Source organism: Triticum urartu, chromosome 6 (genome assembly GCF_003073215.2).
Source record: "Triticum urartu cultivar G1812 chromosome 6, Tu2.1, whole genome shotgun sequence".
Lineage (NCBI taxonomy): Eukaryota > Viridiplantae > Streptophyta > Magnoliopsida > Poales > Poaceae > Triticum > Triticum urartu.
The window spans coordinates 543027941-543048872 of NC_053027.1; the positions used below are offsets into that span (position 1 = coordinate 543027941).

Consider the following 20932-nt stretch of genomic DNA (forward strand, 5'->3'; position numbering starts at 1 on the left):
GCCACACTCGGTTCAACTAAAGTTGGAGAAACTGTCACCCGCTAGCCACCTTTGTGCAAAGCACGTCGGGAGAACCGATCTCGCATAAGCGTACACATAATGTCGGTCTGGGCCGCTTCATCCAACAATACCGCCAAAGCAAAGTATGACATGCTGGTAAGCAGTATGACTTATATCGCCCACAACTCACTTGTGTTCTACTCGTGCATATAACATCAACATATAAAACCTAGGCTCTGATACCACTGTTGGGGAACGTAGTAATTTCAAAAAATTTCCTACGCACACGCAAGATCATGGTGATGCATAGCAACGAGAGGGGAGAGTGTGATCTACGTACCCTTGTAGATCGACAACGGAAGCGTTATCACAACGTGGTTGATGTAGTCGTACGTCTTCACGGCCCGACTGATCAAGCACCGAAACTACAACACCTCCGAGTTCTAGCACACGTTCAGCTCGATGACGATCCTCGGACTCCGATCCAGCAAAGTGTCGGGGAAGAGTTCCGTCAGCACGACAGCGTGGTGACGATCTTGATGTACTACCGTCGCAGGGCTTCGCCTAAGCACCGCTACAATATTATCGAGGACTATGGTGGAAGGGGGCACCGCACATGGCTAAGAATATGATCACGTGGATCAACTTGTGTCTCTAGGGGTGCTACCTGCCTCCGTATATAAAGGATCAAAGGGGGGTGCGGCCAGCCAGGAGAGGGCGCGCCAGGAGGAGTCCTACACCCTCCGGGAGTAGGATTCCCCCCTCCTTTCCTAGTTGGAATAGGATTCGGGAGGGGGGAAAGAGGAGAGAGAGAAGGAAGGGGGGCGCCGGCCCCCTCTCCTTGTCCTATTCGGACTAGGGGGAGGGGCGCGCGGCCCAGCCCTGGCCACCTCTCCTCTCTTCCACTAAAGCCCACTAAGGCCCATATACCTCCCGCGGGGTTCCGGTAACCTCCCGATACTCCGGTAAAATCCCGATTTCACCCGAAACACTTCCGATATCCAAATATAGGCTTCCAATATATCAATCTTTATGTCTCGACCATTTCGAGACTCCTCGTCATGTCCATGATCACATCCGGGACTCCGAACAAACTTCGGCACATCAAAATGCGTAAACTCATAATATAACTGTCATCGAAACCTTAAGCGTGCGGACCCTACGGGTTCGAGAACAATGTAGACATGACCGAGACACGTCTCCGGTCAATAACCAATAGCGGAACCTGGATGCTCATATTGGCTCCCACATATTCTACGAAGATCTTTATCGGTCAGACCGCATAACAACATACGTTGTTCCCTTTGTCATCGGTATGTTACTTGCCCGAGATTCGATCATTGGTATCTCAATACCTAGTTCAATCTCATTACCGGCAAGTCTCTTTACTCGTTTCGTAATACATCATCTCGCAACTAACTCATTAGTTGCAATGCTTGCAAGGCTTATGTGATGTGCATTACTGAGAGGGCCCAGAGATACCTCTCCGACAATCGGAGTGACAAATCCTAATCTCGAAATACGCCAACCCAACATGTACCTTTGGAGACACCTGTAGAGCTCCTTTATAATCACCCAGTTACGTTGTGACGTTTGGTAGCACACAAAGTGTTCCTCCGGCAAACGGGAGTTGCATAATCTCATAGTCATAGGAACATGTATAAGTCATGAAGAAAGCAATAGCAACATACTAAACGATCGGGTGCTAAGCTAATGGAATGGGTCATGTCAATCACATCATTCTCCTAATGATGTGATCCCGTTAATCAAATAACAACTCTTTTTGTTTATGGTTAGGAAACATAACCATCTTCGATTAACGAGCTAGTCAAGTAGAGGCATACTAGTGACACTCTGTTTGTCTATGTATTCACACATGTATTATGTTTCCGGTTAATACAATTCTAGCATGAATAATAAACATTTATCATGATATAAGGAAATAAATAATAACTTTATTATTGCCTCTAGGGCATATTTCCTTCAGATGGAGACTATGATTCCCCCACAAGTCGGGATGAGACTCCGGACGAAAAAAAAGAGGCCATAAAAAAAGAGAAGGCCCAAACAAAAAAAGAGAGAAAAGGAGAGAAGGGACAATGTTACTATCCTTTTTACCACACTTGTGCTTCAAAGTAGCACCGTGATCTTCATGATAGAGAGTCTCTCATTCTGACACTTTCATATACTAGTGGGAATTTTTCATTATAGAACTTGGCTTGTATATTCCAATGATGGGCTTCCTCAAAATGCCCTATGTCTTCGTCAGCAAGCAAGTTGGATGCACACCCACTTAGTTTCTTTTGTTGAGCTTTCATATACTTATAGCTCTAGTGCATCCATTGCATGGCAATCCCTACTCACTCACATTGATATCTATTGATGGGCATCTCCATAGCTTGTTGATACGCCTAGTTGATGTGAGACTATCTTCCCCTCTTTTTGTCTTCTCCACAACCACCATTCTATTCCACATATAGTGCTATATCCATGGCTCACGCTCATGTATTGCGTGAAGATCGAAAAAGTTTTGAAAATGTCAAAAGTATGAAACAATTGCTTGGCTTGTCATTGGGGTTGTGCATGATTTAAATACTTTGTGTGGTGAAGATAGAGCATAGCCAGACTATATGATTTTGTAGGGATAGCTTTCTTTGGCTATGTTATTTTGAGAAGACATAATTGCTTTGTTAGTATGCTTGAAGTATTATTATTTTTATGTCAACATGAACTTTTGTCTTGAATCTTTTGAATCTTAATATTCATACCACAATTAAGAAGAATTACATTGAAATTATGCCAAGTAGCACTCCGCATCAAAAATTCTGTTTTTATCATTTACCTACTCGAGGACGAGCAGAAATTAAGCTTGGGGATGCTTGATACGTCTCCAACGTATCTATAATTTTTGATTGCTCCATGCTATATTATCTACTATTTTGGACATTATTGGGCTTTATTATCCACTTTTATATTATTTTTGGGACTAACGTATTAACCGGAGGGCCAGCCCAGAATTGCTGTTTTTTGCCTGTTTTAGGGTTTCGAAGAAAAGGAATATCAAACGGAGTCCAAATGGAATGAAACCTCCGGGAACGTGATTTTCTCACCGAATACAACTTAGGAGACTTGGACCCTACGTTAAGGCATGTAACAGGAGGCCACGAGGTAGGGGGGCGTGCCCTACCCTACCAGGCGCGCCCCCACCCTCGTGGGCCCCCTGTTGCTCCACCGACGTACTTCTTCCTCCTATATATATCCACGTACCCCCAAACAATCAGATACAGAGCCAAAAACCTAATTCCATCGCCGCAACTTTCTGTATCCACGAGATCCCATCTTGGGGCCTGTTCCGGAGCTCCGCCGGAGGGGGCATCGATCACGGAGGGCTTCTACATCATCATCCAAGCCCCTCCGATGAAGTGTGAGTAGTTTACTTCAGACCTACGAGTCCATAGTTAGTAGCTAGATGGCTTCTTCTCTCTTTTTGGATCTCAATACAATGTTCTCCCCCTCTCTCGTGGAGATCTATTCGATGTAATCTTCTTTTTGCGGTGTGTTTGTTGAGACCGATGAATTGTGGGTTTATGATCAAGTCTATCTATGAATAATATTTGAATCTTCTCTGAATTCTTTTATGTATGATTGGTTATCTTTGCAAGTCTCTTCAAATTATCAGTTTGGTTTGGCCTACTAGATTGGTTGTTCTTACCATGGGAGAAGTGCTTAGCTTTGGGTTCGATCTTGCGGTGTCCTTTCCCAGTGACAGAAGGGGCAGCAAGACACGTATTGTATCGTTGCCATCGATGATAACAAGATGGGGGTTTTATCATATTGCATGAAACTATCCCTCTACATCATGTCATCTTGCTTAAGGCGTTACTCTGTTTTTAACTTAATACTCTAGATGCATGTTGGATAGCGGTCGATGAGTGGAGTAATAGTAGTAGATGCAGGCAGGAGTCGGTCTACTTGTCTCGGACGTGATGCCTATATACATGATCATACCTAGATATTCTCATAACTATGCTTAATTCTGTCAATTGCTCAACAGTAATTTGTTCACCCACCATAGAATACTTATGCTCTTGAGAGAAGCCACTAGTGAAACCTATGGCCCCGGGTCTCTTTCTCATCATATTAATCTCCATCACTTTATTATTGCTTTGTTTTTACTTTGCTTTTACTTTGCATCTCTATACCAAAAATACCAAAAATATTATTTATCTTCTCTATCAGATCTCACTTTCGTAGGTGACCGTGAAGGGATTGACAACCCCTAAGCGCGTTGGTTGCGTTGAGCTATTGTTTTTGTGTAGGTACGGGGGACTCACGCATAGCCTCCTACTGGATTGATATCTTGGTTCTCAAAAACTGAGGGAAATACTTACGCTACTTTGCTGCATCATCCTTTCCTCTTCGGGGAAATCCAACGCAGTGCTCAAGAGGTAGCAATTGCCCACAACTCACTTGTGTTCTACTCGTGCATATAACATCTACGCATAAAAACTGGCTCTGATACCACTGTTGGGGAACGTAGTAATTTTAAAAAAAATCCTACGCACACACAGGATCATGGTGATGCATATCAACGAGAGGGGAGAGTGTGTCCATGTACCCTTGTAGACCGAATGCGGAAGCGTTAGCACAACGCGGTTGATGTAGTCGTACGTCTTCACAATCCGACCGATCCAAGTACCGAACGCACGGCACCTCCGAGTTCTGCACACGTTCAACTCGATGACGTCTCGTGAGCTCTGATGTTTAGCAGTTCCACACCATGAAAGGTAACATACCGATGATCGAATCTCGGGCAAGTAACATACCGATGACAAAGGGAATAACATATGTTGTCATTACGGTACGACAGATAAAGATCTTCGTAGAATATGCGGGAACCAATATGAGCATCCAGGTTCCGCTGTTGGTTATTGACCGGAGAGGTGTCTTGGTCATGTCTACATAGTTCTCGAACCCGTAGGGTCCGCACGCTTAACGTTCGATGATGATTTTGTATTATAGGAGTTATGTGATTTGGTGACCAAATTTTCGGAGTCCCGGATGAGATCATGTACATAACGAGGAGTCTCGAAATGGTCGAGAGGTAAAGATTCATATATTGGACGATGATATTCAGACACCAGAATTGTTCCGGGGGTACCGGGTACATATCGGGTCACCGGAAGGGGTTTCGGGCATCCCCCCGGCAACTACATGGGCCTTAATGGGCCAAGAGGGGGACAGACCAGCCCCTAAGGGCATGTACAATCGTTTAGATAACCCCGTCTGTAGTAATCATCCGTAGACAACACTAAAGACCCCCTGTACAATGGACTGTCTATTTCCCATCTGTAACTTCCCAAGAAATAGGAACCGATAAATAAATCTTGTGTACGATCGTGGAACATGGGAACGACGGTTCAGCAGGGTTGATAGCATATTAGCGACGCCTAGCGTATACAACGGCAAAAGGCTATCGATAAGAAGCGATTTTTGTGGGCTATCGACCGTCTGCCGATTTATAGACACCCTTATTCTCTTTCTTCCCTCTCTTTCCTCCACGTAGATAAAAATCCTACCTGGCATGCATTACAGACGGCTAACTAGATGTCGTTGTACATGCCCTAAGGGGCTGGTGCGCCCCATGTAGGCCGAAATAAGGAGGAAGGAAAGAGGAGAAGGGAGAAAGGAAGGGGAGGGATTCAGCCTCCCACTTCCATCCCTCCTCCTTCCTTCCCCCTCCGAGAATTATGGTAGGAGGGGTGGGGCAAATAGGATTAGGGCCCCAATTAGGATTCCTCCTACTTGGGCGCCCCCTTGGCTGCTCCTCTCCCTCCCACCTATATATATGAGGGGGGAGGCGCCTAGAACACACAACAACATCTATTAGCCATGTGGGGCACCTTCCTCCATAGTTTACACCTCCGGTCATATTGTCGTAGTGCTTAGGCGAAGCCCTGCGCGGATCACTTCACCATCACCGTCACCACGCTGTCGTGCTGACGAAACTCTCCCTCGACACTTGGCTGGATCAAGAGTTCTAGGGACATCATTGAGCTGAACGTGTGCAGAACTCGGAGGTGCCATACGTTCGGTGCTTGATCGGTCGGAACAAGAAGAAGTTCGACTACATCAATCGCGTTGTCAAACGCTTCCGCTTTCGGTCTACGAGGGTATGTGGACACACTCTCCCCCTCTCCTTGCTATGCATCTTCTAGATAGATCTTGCGTGATCGTAGGAATTTTTTTGAAATTGCATGCTACGTTCCCCAACACATCAGTGGGCGGTTAAATGGGGAAACAATGTTGGGATGTATTATTTGAACTTTTTTAAATTTGAACTATTGCTGCATGCGGCTATTTGAACATCTGTACCCTCTGTATGCAGCTATTTGATCGTGCAGACTTAAATTTTTTTGAGGAAGACCGGATGTATGCAGTTACGGTTGGATGTCGCCCTCCTGTCCGCGGACAGATGCGGGAGGAAATTTACGGGTTGCCGTTGGAGATGCCCTAAAGCATCTTCTTCACCATGAAGTAGGTGCTGACTCCATCTCTCTCCTCCGGCATTGTTGAAATCTAAAAGACCACCCTCCTTAGCTTCCACTTTGCATATTCTTTTTAGGGAGACCAAGAGGAGATCCCGATATACACTTTCACCAAGGCAAATCTCAAGTTCATCGATTCCTTAATATATCCCTTGTGAATCTTGTTATTCTTGGTTTTATGCGCAACCTAGATGGTTGTGGTTCCCCGGATTTGTGCCACGACTCATTATGAGATTTGGAGTACGGCCCAAGAGCTACCCCTAGCGAAGGTTGGTTGGACGTTCGTTAGCCATGGCACTCAAAGACTTATGTGAGACATTTGTTGTCGTGGGAGCATTCATTGTTCCCTACCTCTTCAATGGAGATTCGCATCCCCTTAAAAGTGTTGGTGACACTAGGTGTGGATTACCGTTGCTTGATCCCTTGTCGCAACAAACAGAAAGAAACCGTGGCACAAAGAGAATTTGCTTGAAGCTGCCAGCTAGGAGATTATGGTGGGGAGCACTGAAAAGGAAGGCATAATCCACCAAGCCTCCACTCACCATCTATCATGTTTTTTAAGACATCCATCTTGGTTGTTCAAGTGTCTTTAGTACTTGTGTATTGAATATGTATGTGAAACGACTAACTATTGGTGTATCTACTGTAACCTATGCCATCTACTCCCTCTGTCCTAAAATATAAGAATGTTTTTGACACTAGCATAGTGTCAAAAACATTCTTATATTCTGGGGCAGAGGGAGTAATTATTAATTATTGCCTTTTAGGCTGTGTTGTGTGAAGTATTGTTATATTATTGGATTAATCAGTGTTCTTGTTGTTCCATTTCCTTTTGCGCATTGTTCTCTATACTTTCATGGCCTGGAACTGCTAAACATCACTTAGGTTTCTCTCTTTCCATTCTCGTGTCTCTATTAGTGTGATCATTAGGAAGCAATATATTGAGTTGTATGCCATTGGACAAGGATTCCAAAGAGACGACGCCCCATGTGTGAGGAGCAAGGTCAACCCACGTGGCTCGCCTTCATCGTGTAAATGTCACACACCAACGTAGAAACAGTGCCGCCACATGGCAAACCCCATGACGAACACCACATCACGACTATAAGGAGAACACGGGGTCAACACCGCCAGCACAATGAGGACCCGCACGGCAACGTCCCACGCGGATGGGTCGACACGACTCACTCGAGGGAACCCCACCCACAGCCTCACACCCGCTCCACGCGCCGCCCGAGCTCGTGAGGCCAAACTCAAGGCGAGAAAAATAGATATACTAGCATGCACTACTAGTTTTTCGAGGTTAAGAAAAAGCGGGCTGATTTTCAGGCCTGTACTCCACTTGTACCGGTGAAAAAGAAAAAGGAGTCGAGTGAGACTGTGAGAGACAGACATTACTGCCCAACCAGAAAACCTGGGAAGAAATAAGTAATGATAAATTAAACGACCAAACATCATCATTATGCTTGGTGCCCAGCATCCTTCCTCTTCCCGATAAGCAAGCTTTGCTGCTCGCCTCTCCTAATCAAGCCCCAACCCAACCTCGGTGGAAAAGCCCGCACCTTTTGCGCGAACTCCCCGTGCTTTCTTCCGTATCAAAGCGAATCCACCAGTTGCATTGCATCCGTCTACATCTCGCCGCCGGTGAGCGCCGCTAAGCCAAAAACAGCCCCCCACCAACTCGCAAGTACATACATTTCGTCCCCGAACCGCGGATTTGGGCATGAACTCCAGAACTGTTTGGCTGCCACTGTAAGAGCACGGCGGCGCCCGACCTCCTCGTGCTCTCTCCTGTATCCCGCTGCATCTCGCCGCCGGTGAGCGCCGCTGTCGAGGTCACCTGCCCCACTCGCAGCCGGTGAGTCTTCTCCCCTGCCCCTCCTTCCCGCCTCCTTCCATTTCTTCTTCCGGCCCTGACCCCAGTTCACTCGGTCGACAGCACGCCGTCGTCCCCGCCGGATTCGCTCTCATCCGCCGCAGCCTTTCGCCGGATCCGCCCGCCTCTTGCCGCCTCAGCTGCAGATCGAATCCCGTGGCGCTGCCCCGGTCCGTCTCCGCCGCAGATCCCGACCCCCAAGCCAGGGCCTTCGTCCACCTCCGGCGCCTTGCAAGGTACGCTCCGTCCATGCCTTGGCTGCTTAAAGCTCTTGGATGTTATCCTGGACTTGGAACATCTTGGCTACAAGCAAGGCGTGCCTGCATTTTTCCACGATTTCTGAACTCTGCAATTGCACACTGCAACTAGCTGCATCTCTTTTCTGCACATGACACTGGTGCCTTTGCTCAGTACACCAGCTGCCCAGCTACTGATCCACTAATACCAATTTGTGTTATATAACTATAGTTTAATTTTTGGCTGCAAACCAAAGCATGCTCTAAATCCTTGCTTGTAATGTGCAAGTTTGTCAAATTGATCAGACCTGTGCATCTCTCCTAGTTGCCCTTTGAAACTAAAGATGCATATGTTATATTTTGATTCGTTGATAATTTTGAAGCTAAACAAGGGTCTAGAGAAACAAAACGCTTAGCCTAGTTTGGCTCAATGAGGTCTGATACTGCATGGAATTAGCCCTATGTATGAATTATAGCAGGACAAGATTCTTGAGTACTGCCTGACTTTACCTTTCTGGGTGAATTGGGGGCAAATTCTTGCCAGCTAGTATGTTTCCACCCTGCGGCTCTAGATGTAAGAGGATAAAAAGATAAATCCAGGCATCTTGGTGTAGGTGAATTTTCCATGTAGTGGTTAGTTATTATTTTTCCATTATACCGTGTATCTAACGCTGGTGAACATGTGAGGTGCTGAGAAACATGTGGTTGTTAGTAGGAATAGCTATGAAACTGTTAGGAGCATAGTGCAGAAACAATATCAACATAATCATTCAATTATTTGTATAACTGCTACCATGGAAGTGTACCAGCCAGTTGCTTTTGATGACTAGCTTTTACACTGAAATTTTCTCATTGGTGGTGGGTATGATTCTTGTTCCTGTGTTTGTGCGTTTGCGCATCCATGAGGACAATCTGGTCTGTTTGTATGGTTTTTTGGCTTGAATTCTGTTTGATTTGAAGGTGATTTTTTAGATGTATTTATGAATTTAAGGGAGTTTATATTGTCTCTGGTGCTTGCTTTCAGACAAAAGATCCCCCTAGAAGTACGATATGCTTAAATAATAAAGATCGCCAGCATGTCAAGGGTGCCAAAATGGAAGATTGAAAAGGCCAAAGTTAAAGTTGTATTCCGGCTGCAATTCCATGCAACAAATGTAAGATCAATTTTTTTATGCCAACTCCATTTCTTTGCCCTTTTGGTTGTTAAGACTTTTTTTTGGTGAATCTTACTTTCGAGGAAAATATCCATTTGTATTCCACAACTCTTGCACGGGTCTAGATTTCATCTCAACTCTAAAACCAGACACATTTCACCCTGAACTCCTGAAACCATTTGTTTTCACCTGTAGGCTGTTTTTTGGGCAAAGGAGCCAAAGCTCTGTATTAATCAGACACCAGCATTATGAGAAAACCCCTTAAAGAAAAGGAAAATATAATCCAGTCCTTGGGGAATCCTCCACCCCCCACATGTTGGTGGGACACTGATGTTGCCACAGCTGGAGTTCCATGCCATGGCTGGGATAAAAAAGTAGTATCCACGCAGGCAGCCGGGAAGTCACCCTTAGGCTGGTTTTCTATGTGCTTTTCGACTCTTCACCAAGTCGGCTGCCACATCACTGATTTGTTCAGCTTACATGCAGCACAGTCAACGTAACAAGAAATAAATATTTGTTTATTTGGGTGATGTTGTATTTTTCTGATTTGTTGATTTGCTGACTAGTTGCTTAGTCATTCTCAACCTAGAGCATGATTGTGGGTCCCATGACGTTGCCTGTCAAAAACATCCTACATATAGTGGCGTGTCGTCCAAAACCGTGTGGGGATTGTTTGGGGGGGTGGGTGGGTGGGGGGGGGGGGGGGTAGTTCCAAAATTTAGGCTGTGGTTTGTCCATTTTTTGAGTTAGGGGTGAAAGATACTACTAATACATACCCTGCCAAAAGTTGTAGGGTGTACAATTGACTTATTCCGGCTCTCTGATTTTTACTAATATGAGTCTTGCAGTTTGTGTGAATTACTCAGGATTATTGCATGTTTCTGCCATCCATAGTTGAATGATCTTTCCATGGTTACTTGTTTTTGTTGCAGATTCCATCTACAGGATGGGACAAGTTGTTTTTGTCCTTTATCTCTGCTGATACAGGAAAGGTAACTGCAAAAACAAATAAAGCAAATGTGAGGAATGGAAGCTGCAAATGGCCAGATCCTATTTATGAAGCAACACGACTTCTTCAGGATTCTAGGACTAAGACATATGATGACAAGCTCTACAAGCTTGTTGTGGCCATGGTGCGTTGTACAAATTGGTTTCGCTTATCCTACATCTTCCTTGGCCATGGACTTGCACACATGTTACCTAAGGTTTTGATATCATCACCACTTAAATGCTGGATGAACTTACTCCCCTTGTTCTTGGAAAATCAGGGGACTTCTCGATCTAGTATTCTTGGGGAGGTCGATGTTAATCTTGCCGAATTTGCAGAAGCAGTGAAGCCTGTTTCAATCACACTTCCTTTTCGTGGTTGCGACTTTGGAACAGTATTACATGTATGTTTTTTCCCCTACAATATACATGCATGGGTTTTAGATAACATTTTAACTTATGTCTATAATCATCAGAAAAATACTCTTTCACTGTTTTGAGAAGTGATTTGACAATGTTCTCTGTTTTGCTTGCCTTCTGGTTGTCCTTTCTAATGTTGTTCTTTGATGAATACTGTTGCAGGTCACGGCACAACTGCTCAGCACCAAAACTGGCTTCAGGTTTGGCCATGACAACAATGAAATTAGTTTTGGATTGTTGGTCCCAAGTCTTATGAGTGCTTTCTTGGTACAGGGAATTTGAACAGCAAAGAGAAACTGGTGCCAGAAGTTCCCAGCAGCTAGTGAATCAAAGAAGTCACGATCCTTCTGAAGTTGCTGTTGCTTCATCCGATGTTGGTAGTGATAAGGTTGGTATAAATCCCTACGAAGTATAGGACCTCACTGCAATGGCACATGAAAGGAAAACAAAGAGCTCATTTTCAGGGCAGTCGTGTGTTTTACACTGTTTCTTGGTAGTAACTACTAACTTCCATGGAAGTCCCAAAAAAAAACTACGAACTTCCATGCGTACATGGTTTACTGGTGAAAAATAATTCAAAACTTCTGATTTGAACTGCAACAAAGTAGACCAAGTTATGTGCTAGATTGCTTTGTTGAGAGTGACCTTGGTTATCTCAAGATTATGGAAGGATACATTTGAAGGGACCGCGGTCCTTTGCTTCTTTAACTGGAGGCATCGATCTATATTGAGTGGTCCTTTGGTTCTTTAACTGGAGGCATCGGTCTATATTTACTGTACTATTGCTGATTGTGCTGCAGATACATCACTAGAGAATTTACGTATTAGGCCTAGATTTGTGACAATGAATGGAATCTGCATATCATGCAATGCCTACTGTTTTCATTTAGTAAATAAATTAGTTAAACCATCCCATATTCTTTTCTATGCATATCGTCATTTGATATAATTAAGTTACTTGGTTCACACCATAATTATCTTTATCATTTGTTATAGGCTAACGCAAGGAATAAGTTAAAAGAAACTTCTTTGGGGTTCCCTGTGGCCGAAGATTCTGCGGGTTCAACCGAAGATTATGAAAATTCATCACATAATTCAGATGGTTATTTTGCCGAAAAGAATGATCCGTGTGGCAGTCATGAAATCAGTAGCTTTAGGAGCATACACTCAGGTGATTTACCACTTTGTCCGACAAGTCAAAGCCCTACACCAGAGAAGGGGCCATTTCGGGGTAAGCGTCTTTCACCACAAGGGAGCAGTGATTGGAGTCATGGTTGGAGTCCTGAGTTCTCTGCCAGTCATGATCTTGCTGCTGCTCATGACGAGAATAATCGACTCAAGTCCAGATTGGAGGTGGCTGAGTCGGCCTTTTCTCAGCTCAAGTCAGAAGCAACATCCCTGCAAGATGTCACTGACAAATTAGGCAGTGAAACGCAGGGCCTAGCTAACCAGCTTGCTGTTGAACTTATGTCACGCAGCGAGCTCACTACTGAAGTATCTTCCCTAAGGACAGAATGTTCTAGTTTGAAAAGAGAGTTGGAAGAAATGAAATCTGCTAAACCCTTGCAGCATAAGGCTGATGGAGGAAATGGTGTTCTTGCTACAGATAGTTCAGTACATAATCTCCAAACAGAATGGCTGCAAGGCTTGCTGCTTCTTGAAAGTAAACTGCAGCAGACCAGAAATAATGCTCTCCATGGACTTCAAGCAAGTGATCTTGATTTCCTTCTTGCTGATATAGGGGCTCTTCAGCGTGTTATTGAGAACCTCAAGCAAGGTGTTCAGCTTGGACAAATGAAAGAAGATAATTATCAAGAACATTTGGCTCCACCATCCAATGTTGCCCATCAATCAAGCTCCGGACGTGATCATAATTCCGACAAGAAAAACACTGGCAGTACAGCCACGATGGAGGAAAAAATGTGTGGGCTCTTGCAGAAGTTGGAGGACTCAAAAACTGAGAAGGAGAATCTTCTGGAGAAGATGAGCCAGATTGAGCGCTACTACGAATCTTTTATCCACAAGCTTGAGGAAAGCCAGAAGCAGACAGCAATTGAATTGGAAAATCTTAGGAAAGAACACAATTCTTGTTTCTACACAGTTTCTGTCCTCCAAGCCCAGAAGCAGAAAATGCATGAGGAGATGAATGACCAGCTAATGAGATTTGCTGAGGACAGAACAGCTTTAGAAGCTCAAAATAAGGAGTTCGAGAGGAGAGCTGTTGCTACGGAAACAGCACTTAAGAGGGTCCGATGGAATTATTCTGCAGCTGTTGATCGTCTACAGAAAGACCTTGAGTTGCTGTCCTTTCAGGTTCTCTCTATGTATGAGTCAAGTGAAACTCTTGCAAAGCAACCCATTGTAGAAGATGCTGAGCATTTTCCTGAAGAGCATTCTGCAATAGCAGATTTAAGCGGTACTATAGAACATGACCAAGACAGGCCTGTTGTCAAACAACGGGGAACTGAAGGTCTTCATGAGGCAACTGCATCTCAAATGTTTTCAACTGAAAATGGCACATCACGTAGTTTTAGCTACAAAATGGATGGCCAGCAAAACCTCCTTCAGGCTGCCAAAATTGAAGAACTTCGTAGCAGATCTGAAGTCATATGTAATCCTGATTCACAGGTGAACTGCTCCAACACCGAAGGACCAAAAGATGCTTCTTCCACAATGGAATCTGATATTTTAGAAACATACGCTGTTAACATTCAGTGGCAGGTGTTCTCTGATGTGCTACGGGAAACTCACTATACTGCACTGGATATGATTAAGCAAATGCAGGGAAGGCTATACGTGCTAGAAAAAGAACTCCATGACTCTAATGATGCTAGGGAGTCTTTAATGCTCAAGTTAAACTCTGCACTGGACCAATCAAAAAGTTTGAAAGAAAGTGAATCAGGATACATTTTCAAGTGTGATGATCTGACAGTGAAGAACCAAATATTAGAAGCAAAGCTCCAAGATATTTCAGTTGAAAATGCTTTACTTATGGAAAGGCTTGTGGTATCTGAAACACTTGTTGAGGAACATAAAACTTGTGAAAGCAAGTACAATGCCTGCACTGAAGAAAGAAAGAGATTTGAGAACCTTTTAATGAAAGAAAGTCAGCAAACTAGTCAGCTTAAGGATGAGCTCAGATCAGTAATGGAAGATTTTGAGGCAGTGAAAGATGAATTACGTAAGCAGTCCTCCTTAATCAGTGAGCAGCAAATTGTTTCTACATCACTTCAAGAGCAACTGAGCATCCTATGCTCTAAACTTATTTCTTTGAGCAAGGACATCGACATTCCATGCTTGGATGACGTATCTTTGCTACATGAACTTGAGAACAAGAATTATGCTGCTGTCATAGCAAGCTTGGAATTCTTCCAGCAGCAAGCATGCCAGAAGGTGCTTCATCTCCATCACGAAAAGGACGCATTGGAAGAAATGTGCGATGTTCTCCGGAAGAGATCAGACAAGTCTGAAACAGAATTGCTTGATGTGAAGCAGAAGTTTCATTGTGATATGGCTGGAACAGAAGAAAAGTTGAATATTTCTGAGGGACATGTAGAGAAGCTTCAGCAGGAACTGCAGGAAATGGTACATAAATTTGAGATAATCTCAGAGGCTCAAGAACAACACTCAATCAGCAATGGTGACTTAACATCAAAGTTGGCAAAAATGGAAGTTGAGCTGCGGATTGTCACCAGTGAGAATGAGACTCTTGTTGAAAAGATGAAAGACATTGCTGCTGTTGTTCAGGAACTTGAGAGGACCAAAATAACTCTTGCAGAATCCGACGAAGATAACAAAACTTTGGCCGAGTCTCTACAGTCTAAAGACGAACTGTTGATGCACATGGAAAATGAAATCAGAGGTTTGCAAAATTGTCTGAGCTGTACCGAGGGAAATTTGCTAAGAGAAAAGACAACGAGGGAAGATCTTGAATCTGCCCTCGCAAGTCTTACATCTCAACTTAGTGAGAAGGATCAGGTCCTGCTATCTTATAATGAGGACAAAACAGAGTTACTTCATCTGAGGGACCAGATTTCGGACATGAGTAAAGAAAACAGTTTGATGCAAGATGCTCTTTCAGAAAGTGAGCAAATCAAAAGGGACCTCAGTTGTAAGAATTGCTCTCTTCAGTCCCAGCTCGCCAATGCTGAAAATCAGTTAGGAACAATTCTGGAGGACTTTCTTGCCACTGAAATTGAAGCTAGTTGCATGAGAAGTCAGGTTGAGGAGGTTGCTGTGCAACTTGAATACTTAAAAAATGATTTTGGGAAGCTTCAGCTTAAGAACAAAGATGCTGACGAGTTATTAAGGGCGCACATGTTGACTGTAGCAGAATTAACTGACAGAAATGCCACACTTGAATCAGCTATCCATTCTCAAGAAATCAACTTTGCCAGGGTTATTCAAGAGAAGGAAGGGCTTGAAGAGCTTATAAAAAGAAATGAACAGACATTGGCTCAGGTTAGCAATAGTGAGTCTCGAGATACATCAGTATCAATTAATAACAGTGAGGCAGAATTGAAGTATCAAGATGAGATTGTGCAGCTTAGAGCCGTGCAGACAAATCTTGAGGAGCATGTTGATCGTTTGAGATCAGCGAAAGATGAAGTTGAAATTCTAAACGTGGTTCTGAAATCAAAATTGGAGGAACACCATACTGAGGCGTCATCACTGCTACAGGATTCTGGATATCAGTTGACAAATTTAAAAGAACAGAACAAAGAGCTTACGCAGAAACTTGCTGAACAAACTCTGAAGGCAGAAGAGTTCAAGAACCTGTCTATCCAGTTGAGAGAGCTAAAAGAAAAGGCTGAAGCTGGGAAAAAGGAGAAAGAGGGGTCGTTGTTCGCCATACAAGATTCCCTTAGAATTGCATTTATCAAAGAGCAATATGAATCAAAGGTTCAAGAGCTTAAAAGTCAGGTGTTTGTCTCTAAAAAGTATTCTGAAGAGATGTTACTGAAGTTACAAAGTGCTTTGGACGAGGTTGAAACTGGGAGGAAAAACGAGATTGCTCTGGCTAAAAGAATTGAAGAGCTATCAATGAAAGTTTCTGAACTGGAGGTGGAGATGCAGGATTTATCTGCTGATAAAAGAGAGTTGTCTAATGCATATGACAGCATAATGACGGACTTGGAATGCACAAAACTGAACTTCGATTGCTGTAAAGAAGAAAAGCAGAGGATTGAGGTCTCTCTTCAGGAGTGCAGTGAGGAACGCAATAGAATAAGGGTGGAGCTTGACTTAGTGAAAAAGTTGCTGGAGAATATGGCATTAACCGACCATGTCGCGTCACCTGATAATTCTGGATCACGCATCCCTCGTGCCACATCTATCGGGCAAATTCTGGGAGATGTTAAATCTGGGTCTGCACCAGAGTTAATACCAAAACTAACAGAAGTTGATTCAGAATTACAGGAAGATGAAGGTGAAATCCATAGCACACATATTTCATCAAATGTAGCAGAATCAGAAGATGTTGGTAAGTCTGATGAGCATCCACATGCCAAGCATGCACCGACAAAGAACTTGGAGGTAATCAATCTAACATAAATGTCTTTATCTTAGTTTAGACTAATTGCGATTGAAACTAGGGCACATGGAATACTTGACAGTTGCTCACAATTGAAGTATTTTTTTCCCTGTAAGATAGTATGTTTACACATATGAGATATACCATGGCTCTCATGTTATATTATTGTAGTGACAAATTACCTTGAATCTATATATTTCAAACATAAGAGGACTAGAAAGAGGCCTGCGTCTAAGATCTGGATAGCTTAAGCACATCCTAGAAACTACTATTTCAGCGTTTGATGGGAATAGCTTGTTAATCAGATGGCAATATTAGTTTGGATGATGTCGCAGTCCTTTGACCCAACTTCACAAGAAATAAGATCCGGCTCTTGTTAATTTTTTACCTTTCAGTGCTTTGTCGAGAAGTGTATACACACACCTCCTGGTGTGACACTTCACTTTTGCTTTTGCTGTTTTGCTTCACAATCACCAAGTAGAGTTGAAAGATATTCATCTGGCAGTGTGCATTTATATATTACACCAACTAACTTTTTTTTTTAGAATTGTTTTGCTTCGGTATCTGTAACATTTATAGCAGTGTTTTTTCTCTCAGCTTACTTTAATTGTACTATTTTGATAGAACTGCCATAAGCAATCTGAGGAATCATTGGAGGATCATCCAACTGTCGACAATACCATCAAAGATATTTCTAAAGAGCATAAGAAATTGGCAAATGACTTGAATCTTTTCCAGAAAGAGGTATGTTGAAACTTCTCTTACTATACTTTTTATAACACAAATTCTGTTCCTACCAAGTTTTGAAAGGGTTCTTACATAAAAAATAATAAAACATATGATTTTTCTTATTATTGATGAGGAAAGGATATGAATCTAATCAGTTAAGTTTTCAGAGCAGTAGGTTTGAGTGTTTCAATCTATATTCATGGTGCTTAGATATCATTACATCTGTGAATGGGCAAGTGCTTGCCTAAAATGGAAATCTTCATTTCATTTTCTTCCTTATGTTCCCCGTTTATCTCTATCTTCTTTACCGTAGACATCTCGTATGTAGCAAGCCTTCTGGCCACAAATCCCCATTTAATTAGCATTCCTCTCGTCTCTTCATTGCTTTAGTGATGAGCAGTAGAGAAAATACAATCCAACTCCTCTCTCTCCCTTGCTCTAGCTTTTTTGTAAAAGTGACTCACACTTTATTAATTAGGCAAAGTATTACAATCTGATTGGACATTCCCAAATCGTCCGTAGCTCTGGGTTTGCAAGCCCGTTGCACACGCCCTTACGAGCTTTATACATCTTGGTTTGCAAGCCCGCTGCACACGTCCTTATGAGTTTTGTCCATATGGGTTTGTTTGATAATAGTAAGGAAGATCTGTGACTTTTTTTTGATAGAGAACAGCAGGAGAATTTCCTACTACAGCTTTTTATTAATTTTTATATGAGAACTTGAGAAGTTAATTACAATATGCTCCCAAAAACAGTTGCAGCAAAAAGTAATACAAGAAAGAAGGAAACTAATGCTATTAGCCAATCTCCAAAGTTGGTTTTGTCAATAAATTGGGCAATTCAAACAACAAACAACTTATGTTTGTTTTTTATGAATCAGTAATTACTTGATACTCGGCATGATGTGGATCAGGGCTAATTCAGTGTAAATTATTTTACATATGCAGCTGGAAAGACTTAAAAATGAGAATTCATCCCCTCTTCTTCCCCTTGACATTAATCTTATTGATCCGTCGCTCAGTGGTTTGGAAAGGGCGTTATCACAGCTTGATATGGTATGTGTACTTCTCACCTTTCTGTTCTAATATAACTATTCAACATTTTTGTTGCCACTATCCCAAGATGATAAAAGAGTTCTTCCATCACCACCCACATGCATCCACCTCCATCGTTTGACATGAACCTGCAGTCCATATACCTTGTGCTAATTTTGTGTGTGCACATGTCACTATTTTCAGGCAAATGAACATTTGCGAAGCATTTTCCCTTCATTTAAAGAGCTTCCTGGTTCTGGAAATGCCTTGGAAAGAGTACTTGCTTTGGAGCTTGAGTTGGCGGAAGCGCTGCAAACAAAGAAGAAGACGGACATCCTTTTCCAGAGGTAATTAGTTATATTGCATCTATTTTCATAAGTTTACTCTTGTCTAGTAAAGCAGGTTCCCCTTTATTATCAGCTGCCCTTTCATTCCCTCATATTGGACTGAATGCATGCTCAGATATCGAGTCTGGTCATGGTAATAAACCAAGGGAAGTATCTTTTTAGGGTTGATTGGTTGGTCGTTTTCGAGCCCAAAACTGTCGTATTAGTCGGAGGTGTAAATCATTTCTGCCATTGTCTCAAATCACGCTTGGTTCGTCGTTAACGTTTTATTTTCTGGACGTTTCGGTGTCGTTACGTCCGGAAAGTTTTAAGCACCGCCGGAGCCCCCGATTGAAATCCTGGAGAAGAGAAACAAGGGAGAGAGAGAGGAAAGAACTGCAGCGATGGCGGCGCACGGAGCATGATGCTACTGCCGACCTTCTCTGCTCCTCCAAGGGATCTCCACAACACCCTGACCTGGTGGGCACCATCAGTCACCCCCTGTTCTGCCTGGTCCATTGCCGGCACCTCCTTTTGGGTGCTTCACCACCCTCATGGTTGTCTTGCCGACCAGGCCTTCTGCGACCTGCTCACCTTGATACTGCTCCCAAGTGTGGCCTTAGGAACTCGAGAATTTTAGAAACTGTGCTTATTGATATAGAGCGTCTTTTCTCTCTGGATGTTTTTTGGTCTGTCAAGCTACTAAAGTTTCTTCAGAAACTAATCTAACTAGGATAAAGAAAAAAAACTTGAAATTTGTAGCTTTCAGTAATGTAAGTCAGGTTTTACTTAACTAACTAAATGCTCATCTCTTGAACATTCAGCTCATTCTTGAAGCAACACAACGACGAATCAGCGGTGTTCCAAAGCTTCAGGGACATCAATGAGCTGATACAGGATACAATCGAGTTGAGGAGAAAACAAGTGGCTGTCGAGAGCGAGTTGGAGGAAATGCACGGCAGGTACTCGGAGCTCAGCTTGCAGTTTGCCGAGGTGGAAGGCGAACGACAGAAACTCGCAATGACCCTGAAAGCCCGGTCACCCAGGAAATAATAGGAGGAAATGAAAGAAGAAGAAATGTTAGCTGGTCGGTATTCTTCTTTTGCTGCGGGGAAGAAATACATTTTGTAATGTAAATCATCATGTGTGTGTGATATAGTTCATAAAGATGCAACATCTGATCTGTGTACAGGCCCTCCATCAACTAATTAATTGTTAATATGGCGACATCCGCTGACTGCTGCGTCTCAGCAGTTTTTAGAGGGTGACTTGAATTGCTTTGCTGTTCTTATTAATTTTTGACAGAATGTGAGATCGAGATACTACCAGCATTCTTTCCCAGCTTGATTTTGCTTCATTTGTTCTTGAACCAGTTGTGAATGGTATCTGTTTGCTTGCGCGTTACGAGGCTCTCGCTCATAAACCATCTCTTACTGAAAATATGCACAATGTTTTTATACAAAGGAGAAAGAAAGAAAAGAAAGAAAGAATAAAATATGCATAAAGTATCTCTTACTGTATGCTCATAAGAAGTTATGTAGGAGTAAAACCAAACATTTACATATTTAGACTAAACACAGATTGCATGTACATTGCTGGCAGGATTACATTTGACATTTCTAATCCATATTCAGATGTGCTGTTAGGTGAACCAAATAAGTTCATCATGGCTTGGTGCCTTGATCAGATGCATGGTAGGAAGTTGTTTACAAAGGACGCAATGATTCACAGGGCACAACGGAATGTATGTATGATTTCTCCAAATTTCATATGTTGAGCAGCTAACAAGGCCGGCAGCTGCAAATTTCTTGGCTTAGCGGCGATGCAGCAAAATGCTACACTGTGGATGCTCTAATGAACTAGGCTCATTAGGTGTACTAATGTACTAGACGAGCGTAGTATTTTTGTTGGTAATAATAATAAAAAAAATACTGTTCTAAAAACAGAATTCGCACGATTACATTACTACCATGCCTCGAAATTTTGAAACCAAATTTGGTCTATATCTCAAGAAACAGAAAAAGAGCAATTTTATAGTGAATAATACCAGACATGGTACTATCCAGCGCAGATTTGAAAAAGATGCTAT

General features: G+C 42.9%; 1 protein-coding gene across 2 annotated transcripts; it reads left to right on the forward strand.

Annotated features, from left to right (window-relative positions):
* Window positions 1-8042: 8042 nt before the first annotated feature.
* LOC125515094 (golgin subfamily A member 4-like) lies at window positions 8043-20184 on the forward strand. 2 transcript variants are annotated; one of them, XM_048680511.1, is made up of 12 exons: window positions 8043-8406; window positions 8488-8660; window positions 9685-9814; window positions 10747-10947; window positions 11083-11205; window positions 11384-11421; window positions 11495-11609; window positions 12218-16756; window positions 17379-17498; window positions 18431-18538; window positions 18722-18864; window positions 19668-20184. In XM_048680511.1, exons 3-12 carry the CDS (start codon window positions 9737-9739, stop codon window positions 19894-19896), a joined length of 5694 nt encoding a protein of 1897 aa, XP_048536468.1. In that variant the 5' UTR covers window positions 8043-8406; window positions 8488-8660; window positions 9685-9736; the 3' UTR covers window positions 19897-20184. The 2 variants fall into 2 exon arrangements, with proteins under 2 accessions (XP_048536468.1, XP_048536469.1); XM_048680512.1 differs by lacking the exon at window positions 9685-9814.
* The last annotated feature ends 748 nt before the right edge of the window (window positions 20185-20932 follow it).